This window comes from Glandiceps talaboti, chromosome 18 (assembly GCF_964340395.1).
Source record: "Glandiceps talaboti chromosome 18, keGlaTala1.1, whole genome shotgun sequence".
Taxonomy (NCBI): Eukaryota; Metazoa; Hemichordata; class Enteropneusta; family Spengelidae; genus Glandiceps; species Glandiceps talaboti.
Window position 1 is genome coordinate 12,411,791 of NC_135566.1, and position 9,737 is coordinate 12,421,527.

Below are 9,737 nucleotides of genomic sequence, written 5' to 3' on the forward strand. Positions count from 1 at the left end.
ATGTTCCATTCATCAGCTTTTCAAAGAGTCAATACCTATGAGACGCTTTTTCCAATCTAACGTTTTCGATGCTGTCAAAGCTATTTGTGTTGTATTAATTAGAGGTTGATTCTTTAAGGTGGCCATATGGATGAACAATATTTATTTTGGATTTTTAATGAATGAAACACCGATTTTTTCTACAATAAAGGACAAAGTGAATGACGTGTAAATGATTACATGTGTACATTTGATTTATTTGTAAATAAAAAAAACACACATTACGACCATAAGTTATTGTTCCCTAATATTTTTCGTCGTTCAGAGAATTCGAAGGAAAATACGAGTGGCCTGAGGGGGTTGTATGGGTGATCTTCAAAGCATCTGGAAAACATGTTAAATATTTTAAACATTTCATGTGCGTTGCTCTTAAATTATTTATTGGCATATAGGATTACCATATTTTATTTATTGTATTCCAGCTCACCCTTAAAATGTATATATATTACTGAAGGGGACATTTTTGTTTAGTGTGCCACGTTTTCTCTAAATCAGTGGTATAGATTACAAAAGTATTGACTGAGTTATAAAAAATTACATATATGCAAAGATGAACTTTGACATAATACTAATATTAGTGGAGTTGTTTGTCAAATGTTCATATAAATTTAGCTAATAAGCTCGTCATCCTTAGAGAAAAAATTCAATACTGTTCCTGTCTTTGCCATACTTCATCGAATGAAAGTTACCTAAGTTACTAGTATATAGTACGCAATAAACATCCCTAAAACGTTTTAGTAATTGTCACCCACCCACCCACCCCTGCCATTTAACAACTTCTAATCCACGAGGCACGACAGATTTCTAGGGCTCTGTACTAATACACTATATCGTAGCCTTAAGGCTTGCTAGGGTGTGATACTTGCAGCTTCGTGATGATTTGCCATCCCTATGCAAACATGAAAAGTTAGAATGGCCTCGGTAAAGTGAGGCCACATAAATTTGAATGTATTAGCATTGTCAAACTTACTGTACATTGTTATATATCACTGAGGCAAATGATGTCTGAAACCAAATCAAGAACACATTACACTGATAGAGGGCGTATTATGTACCACAAGTGAGTAGGAACTGTTCCAACCTTGTAAACTTCACAAAATAAAGTGTGCGAATGGATCTTCATTTCCTTTGTGAAGAATCTTTTCAATTTCTTAATTAAAATATATCTATCGAGCTTCGTATCTTATATTAGCTGTCAACCAAGGCAGTTCCTTGCTTCCTTATTTGCATTTTGCAATTACATTTTTATACCATCACCATCACCATTGAAACTGATTCACTATATATTCAAAGGGAACGGGAGTATCTACACGTCTGTCTTGTAACAGCAGCTTGCAATAATATACCCTACACCTAATACCTGTAACCAGGATGGGCATCAATGACATCAATACAACCCAAACAGACAATGATCATGAACTTCAATGTGACACAAAGTTGACCCAGGCATACATTACGATTTGTATCATTACATTTTTCATCATAGTAGCTATCATTTTTGGAAACCTACTGGTAATCTTATCTGTCCATCGATTTCGAGAACTTCAAACTGTCAGCAATTGTTTCGTATGTAGTCTGGCTTGTGCTGATTTGATTGTTATCGTGACTGCACTCTTCAATGCAGGTTTGAGTCTACGTGGAATTCCACGGAAAGGTAGTATTTACCTTTGCCTGCTACAATCCATGGTTTTCCAAATTGGTAGTCGAACATCAGTATTACACTTGCTAATCATTGCAGTGGATCGACATCTTGCTATCACATCACCACTATTGTATCACGTGAGAATGACACCAAGAAGAGCAAAAGTTGTGATACTCACGATATGGGCGATACCTGTACTTTACTTTTCATCTCAACTCTTGTACGTGGCTGTTGCTGGGTTTGATATGCAAGATATCACCTGCACCATGGACGGTATATTGCCAGAAGGGTTTGTAATATTTTGGGTCGCCATCTTCTTTCCAGTCCCATTCATAATAATGGTGATCCTTCATTCACACATATTCTGGATTGCGAGGAAACATGCAAGAAGACTTGCCGTCCAGGGTCAGTCGTTTGAAAATACAAATTACAGGAAGAACATGAAAGCTGCAAAGACCCTTTGTATAGTACTTAGTGCTTTTGTGCTCTGCTGGTTACCTTTACTGATCTTAATCACTACAAATCGTCTTCGTCGACCAGCATGTGGTACACCTTGGCTGTTCTTCATTTTGGTATCATTAGCTGTAAGTAACTCTGCACTCAATCCTGCTATTTATGCATACAGAAGTATTGAATTTAGAGAATCATTTAAGAAGATACTCACGAGGAACAAAACTATTGAAATTCAAAATCATGAACCTTCAAACGCTTCAGCAGTCGATAGAGAACGCCAAGATGTTTCATAGACATTCCACAGAGCAGTTACTGCATATTCCGAACTTTTTGAAATATCTTTTGGGGACTTGTCAACAATAACAAACTTTCTCACACTTTCTAGCTTTTTCAAATTTTGTACGTACAATAAGTTAACAAACTTACTACCAAACCAGAGTGAGTATAGAGTTTCAGTAAGACAGCACGACATTTTTTTTATGTCTTACGCAATGTCTTTAGTTGCAAATAACATAAAAGAAAATAGAGACAGTGATATATATCGTAACTGCATAACATGATACCGTAACGTTTTATCTCACTGTAAACACAAATCATCATCACTGTAGGATGAATCAAGGAAGATTCCATAAAACTATTTATCTGCGTTGACAATGATATAGCTACTTCGCTATAATATATGATTGTTTTACCATATATTAATTCAACCACATTTCTAGGATGTATCGAAATATTAAGATGTTAGACCATGATACAAAAAATGGGAAAAATATCATTTTTTAGTCACATCGAAAAGTTACATAATTGTATTCCAGAACTTTATGGAAATTTCTATTACTCATTTCCCCTGACTTGTTTCACCTTGTATAGTTCATGAGATATGTGAACAAATGTATTATTTATTAATAATGTAATAATATTTATGTAATGTGAAAATATATGTCCACGACCTTTGTTTGAAAGGGTATTGATTGAAGTTATTTTCTCATGACAACATCTCTAAGTTAATTGCATTAAAAGTAAGTACAGGAACGTCGACGATATGACACAGTGACTGATATAATTCTAGAATATTACATGTGTCACGATGGGTGCACCAAGAACATAAGTCTCAGACATTGTGGTTGTGACTCGAAAGTATCTTTATTCTGAGAGTATACACGAGAAAAGTTGCACCGGTGTAAGCATACCGGCCACGTCTGCACCTCTGCCTCAACTACCTTGTCGCGCATACTTATAAGATTATGTGATGAAAGAGAAACGTAAATGATTGGATGTCAGAAATTGAACATGGATGTGATTGGACGGAGAGAAGCTAATCCAGGTGACAAAATAATGAAATGTACATAGAAATCGCGAAATGTACATTCATGAAACACACCAAAGGAACATTGCAGTACGGTATTAAGCACAAAACAAAAGTCATGGACACATTATAAACGAGACAGACACAGGACTATTTTTTATTATATATACAACTGTGACAAAGAAAACAAATCAATCCTCACCAAATGAAAGCAAAAGGAAGATTTGATGCAATATCAATCTGTTATTCTGTCTTCTGGGTGCTATAAATATGAAAATATACCCATGACAACCATCAAACTATGGTGTTTTCATGTCTGACCCATCTATTGTATAAGTTATTATTTCCTAAGGGTTAGGAAGTCAGTAATTCAAAATCCACACAAAGAATCTTTTATTTAGACCAATAAATATACGAACACGAAATGAAAGCATTTGTTTTGATTACATAAATGAGTTTGCGTGATACAGACGCTACCGTCTAAGTGAAATCAAATAAGGTGTATTGACAGCGCAATAGATCGTACTACCTCAGGGTTTTGTTTCCCTTGAAACAAGATAGGCATAACTGCCACCATGCCATTCACAGGCATTTTACAATTAATTTTGCATGTTGTGATTCGTCAGAGAAACATATAAACGCTAATACTGCTACTGTTTTAGTACATCTTAGCTGATTGCTGCGATACTTTATCCATGTTATATCTGTGGTCAAGATGGGTATCTACGAGACTGTAAATGAAACTAACACAAGTCAAAAAAAAATTGATCATGAACTACACTGTGATACAGAGTCGACCGAGGCGTATATTATAATTGCCATTATCACGTTTATCATCGTAGCAGCTATTATTTTCGGCAACATCCTGGTGATTTTATCGGTTCGCCGTTTTCCAGCACTTCAAACTGTCAACAACTATTTCATCTGTAGTCTGGCTTACGCGGATTTGATTGTCATCGTGACTGCAGTTAACAATGCTGGCTTGAGTCTACGGGGAATTCCACGGAAAGGCAGTATTTACTTTTGCCTGCTGCAATCCACAATTTTCCAAATAGGATGCCAAACATCAATAGTGCATCTACTGCTTATTGCTGCGGACCGATACATTACCATCACGTCCCCACTGCTCTACCATGTGAGAATGACACCAAGAAGGGCAAGAGTACTCTTAACGATGATGTGGGCAATACCTGTAATTTGCCTGGCATCTCAATATGTTTGTGTGATTGTAAGTGGTGTCAACGTTCACGATGTCTACTGCAACATGGACGGTATACTGCCACATGAGATTGTGATATTTTGGTTCGCCATCTTCTTTGTAGCACCATTCACTATCATGCTGATCCTTTATTCACACATATTCTGGATTGCGAGGAAACATTCAAGAAGAATAGCCGTCCAGGGTCAGTCGTTTGAAAATACAAGTTACAGAAAAAACATGAAAGCAGCAAAGACCCTTTGTGTAGTACTTAGTGCTTTTGTGCTCTGCTGGTTACCGTTAATTGCATTACTCATTGCAAATTATCTCCCCTGGCCATCATGTGGTACACCTTGGGTGTTCTTCTTTATCCAATCAGTAGCAGTGAGTAACTCTGCACTCAATCCTGCTATTTATGCATATAGGTGTAGTGAATTTAGAGAATCATTTAAGAAATTACTAACATGGAACAATGTTTTTGAAATACAAACACAGAGATCATCGAACGCCACTTCAGCAGCCAATAGAGAACTCCAAGACGTATGACTCGTGTCACGTGGTATAGACTAGTGACCAATAGCGACGTCAATTTACAAAAAGCATGCACTAGTCGTATTCTATTTTCCCTAGGGCACTATTCATTTAGCACGGGGGTCTTTCGGTCTTTGACTATCGAAAAAACAGTAAATCATGTTCTCAATGTCAAAATGAGTGGGGAATGGTTTTGCATCTAGATGAGTTATTTTCTTGGCCGCATCAGAGTTAATTCGCAATATATGAATGCACTCAATCACTTTAACAAAAAAAAGAAGTTTTGAAAGCAATGGTCACATCACTAGCATGCCAACTTGTGATGCTAACCTACGTTTAGCCCCAAAAGTCTAGGTATTGCACTAGCTACCTGCAAAGGTGTGTTTATGTGTCTATATATTTATATTTCATGTTACACTCATCCTTTGGAGCGAGAATCAAATCATTTGATGGAGTAAATGGCCATTTCTTAAAATCTTGTCGAAGTGCTATAATATAGTCAGCTATGAACTCTTCTAATTTTGTTTTCTATAAATGAAATTCTTCATAATTATGTTCAAAATTAATCTTTGTTTTTGATAAAACAATGGTAAATTGAAAAAGCATGTTATAATATACAAAGAATAATGTTACCTTATATGGATCGTATCTAAGTAATTACACAGTGCCATTGACGTCAATAGAAGAAGTTGTATGAAATTTACGAAAGGAACTTATGTCAGGTTTGTCAGAAATGATTGATTCAATCCATTAAGCTGTACCAGTTGAAGATGTCGAACTACATTATAGATTTTGATGCGGTGACGTTAGAAGCTGTTAGCAGATCAAATGATGTAGGTAAATATAGTCAAACGAGTTGATGTAGTTTTATGAGAAACACATCTACTGCTGATATACATTTTCGACTTCTGATAAGCCCAACAACTTCCATGTTTGACGGTCAGGATGAATGTGTCTGAAGCTATCCACACAACAAGCGAAGAAGGCAATAGCACGGATCAAAGGTGTGATTATGATTTCACTGCGGCATACGTTGTTGTTTTGCTTATCACATCTACCATAGTCCTAGCTATCATTGTCGGCAACGTCCTGGTTATTATGTCAGTTCATCGTTTTCCAGTGCTTCAAACTGTCAATAACTATTTCATATGTAGTCTTGCTTATGCCGATTTGCTGGTCGTGTTGGCTGCGGTCTTAAATGCAGGTTTAACACTTGACGTAATTCCAAGACGAGGAAGTATTTACTTCTGCCTTCTACAATCCACGGTGTTTGAAACTGGAACCCTTGCATCGATAATACATCTGCTGGTCATCGCAATAGACAGACACTTGGCTATTTCAACGCCATTGACGTATCACACAACAATGACACCAAGAAGGGCAAAAGGAACCATATTTATAACTTGGTTAATACCTGTAATCTATTTATTATTGCATTACTTGTCTGTTGCCGTAAATAGTGACATCAGTTTTTACGATGTCGTATGTAACAGCGTAGACACACTGCCTTCTTTGTTTGCCATATTCTATGGGGGTCCATTCATCATTATGGCATTCCTCTATCTACATGTATTCTGGATAGCAAGAAAACATTCCAAGAGAATTGCACAACAGGGCAAATTATTTGAAAATGCAACATACAAAAATGATTTGAAAGCAGTCAAGACACTTAGTATAGTGATCGGAGCTTTTGTCGTCTGCTGGTTACCGCCAATTATACTCTTTTCTTCAACTTCGGTCGACTGGCCAATATGTGGGACACCTTGGTTGTTCTTCCTGTCTATATCACTATCAGTGAGTAACTCAGCCCTTAATCCTGCCATTTATGCATGGGTGAGCAAGGAATTTAGAGGGGCGTTTAAGAAATTGCTTGGAAGGAACGAAAAGATGAAAACGCACAGGAGAATTTCATGTCGAACTCCCGTAGTTGATGTAGAACTCTAAGAGTCACAAGCGTGCATTGATATATGTTGAATGGGATGAGGAAAATGAGAACATGACTGTAAGCATTTCCATGTTATGTATTCTTACTAAATCATGATACCTAGAAGAGATAATGGTTGTCGACTTGCAACAAAAGGATATGAGCATGCCTAAGAGGAAACACCATGATTTGAAGATTTGAAGATTTTGAAAAAGAAGAAAGAAAATAACGATTACTATTATTGTATATTTATCTGTCCTTCACTCCTAAAGTCTTTCATTTCAAAATATGATTTCACTATGTCAGATTGCAAAGAAAACACATTTTTTAACAATATGTAGATTTAGTATAATGTTTTATATAAAGTAGAGTCACTCTATGTTAATTCATATATATATATATATATATATATATATATATATATATATATATCCAAATGTATGGTTCCAGATGTTCCGGTGTACAGTGCTCGATACAGTTGTAGAGCTTGTGACCAGATGGCCATACGAAACAAATTTGTAGAGTAGGATCGAATGTAACGAAGTATTCACACACACACACACACTCTGAGTTTCTGTATATAAATAATGCTGTAAACCATATATTGCAAAAGCGGGTATGAATAAAAGTCTGTCCAGTCGTTGGTCCGCTTATGTTGAGCATATTACATAAGTGGAAACAACGACAAAATAATTACACAGACCATACAATTAGAAGAAGGTCGCACACCTAAATCCTGTTTTATCTGTACACAATGCCTAACGGAATGTCCCTCATGTATTCATTTATATCAACACCACGTATTAAGGTTGTCAAATTATCAAACATCTACATGTTTTAGAACCAAGTTTGATTCACAACGTGACCGAGTAATGTGAATACTGTCGAAATATATCAATGTACTATTTAGAAAGTAAAAAATCGTGGTGCCATGATCTTACGTTGTGATCACGGATATATATTGTGATTTCAAATAAAACGAAAAAGTTAAATTTACCAGGAATGCTGCATGACTCATATGTTTAATAATACCTTTTATAATCATTGTCTGCCGCAAATGATTGTAGTTTGAATTTTATGTATACATGATATGTGCTTACAAGAAACTCTCTCGCTAGACTCGTGTAAAAGATGCCAAGTCTGAACACTTTGTGATAAAGTGCCATGTCAATAGATTCAAATTGCAAGTTGGGAAAGAGATACCTAAATAAGGAAATTTTAACTGCGATGCATGGTGAACTATACGTGTATAGCCACATCTGGCGTTTCGTACAGTAACAGACAAGATAAGATAGGAAGATATTACCTTTGAGAACAATTAGTATTTTGAGTTTATTCACAAACTTTTGGAAAATATATATCCAACGTTTGATTCATCATGTCATCAACCATTTACTTTATTGTAATTATGTACACACATTCCATACATTACAGCAGGTTACTTATATCGCTTACATACCAAAATGTCAAAACGAGCCCTTTGGAAATGTTTGAATATATTCAAAGAATTATCTTGAAGCGAGTTGTTGCGTTTTGCCATAAATGCAAGACCATTTAATGATATCGATCTCGAATGTTAATTTGTACATACCAGTTCCCCTTAAATTGAAAGCAGTTATGGATCTTACGCCTACGATTTCCGATAACGTTTTGTTGTGTTTCGTACGAATATAATCATGAAAAGATTCCCTGAGACAAACTAACATTTCGTTTTTACATGTCTTGACATCTATACCCTATTTATTTTGACACTAATTGTTGGCAAAGTTTTTGGATGGACGTCATGTAAAGAAACCATACAAATGGAACTATTTCTTAGGTCAATAAATCTAGGAAATGGAATATCACACAGTGTCGCTATTAATTGAAACCAAATATTAATTGATAATTGTCAAATACATTTCCATTAGCTCTGTGGCCAGAGGATATTGTTTCATTGAAATATGATGAACGTTACCTCCCACCACATTATTTAAGAACATTTCCAATTACGGTTCAACTATAAATTTCAAGGGAATACGAACGCCCGTACTTGTCCTCTCTCAGTGTCCCTTTCCTGATTGCTGCAGTAACCATCGTATGCTATATTTATGGTCAGGATGGACATCTATGAGTCTATTAACGATACTAATACAAACCAAACAAAGTATGATTATGAACCACGGTGTGATACAGACTGGACCGGGGAATACATCATAATTTCAGTCACAACATTTATCATCGTAGCAGCTATAATTTTTGGCAATATCCTGGTGATTCTATCGGTTCACCGTTTTCCAAAACTTCAAACTGTCAACAACTATTTCATCTGTAGTCTGGCTTACGCGGATTTGATTGTCATCGTGACTGCAATCTTCAATGCAGGTTTGAGTCTACGGGGAATTCCACGGAGAGGTAGTATTTACTTCTGTCTGCTGCAGTCCATGTTCTTTCAAATAGGATGTCAAACATCGATAGTACATATACTGCTTATTGCAGTCGATCGCTATCTTGCCATCTCGTCGCCACTGCTGTACCACGTGAGAATGACACCAAGAAGAGCAAAAGTGATCCTACTAACGACGTGGCCAATACCTGCAATTTACCTTTCATCCGAATACGTGTATCTGTTTGTGAGTGGTGTGGATATTCAAAATATCCCCTG

General features: G+C 36.2%; 3 protein-coding genes across 3 annotated transcripts; all 3 read left to right on the forward strand.

The window, feature by feature from the left end:
- The first annotated feature begins 1,410 nt into the window (after nucleotides 1-1,410).
- On the forward strand, nucleotides 1,411-2,427 carry LOC144449679 (octopamine receptor beta-1R-like). Its single transcript, XM_078140253.1, has one exon. It carries the CDS (start codon nucleotides 1,411-1,413, stop codon nucleotides 2,425-2,427), a length of 1,017 nt encoding a protein of 338 aa, XP_077996379.1.
- Nucleotides 2,428-4,155: 1,728 nt separating this feature from the next.
- On the forward strand, nucleotides 4,156-5,184 carry LOC144449680 (adrenocorticotropic hormone receptor-like). Its single transcript, XM_078140254.1, has one exon. The coding sequence runs from the start codon at nucleotides 4,156-4,158 to the stop codon at nucleotides 5,182-5,184; it is 1,029 nt and encodes a 342-aa protein (XP_077996380.1).
- A 930-nt stretch (nucleotides 5,185-6,114) lies between these two features.
- Nucleotides 6,115-7,113, forward strand: LOC144449681 (beta-1 adrenergic receptor-like). The gene has a single exon (XM_078140255.1). It carries the CDS (start codon nucleotides 6,115-6,117, stop codon nucleotides 7,111-7,113), a length of 999 nt encoding a protein of 332 aa, XP_077996381.1.
- The last annotated feature ends 2,624 nt before the right edge of the window (nucleotides 7,114-9,737 follow it).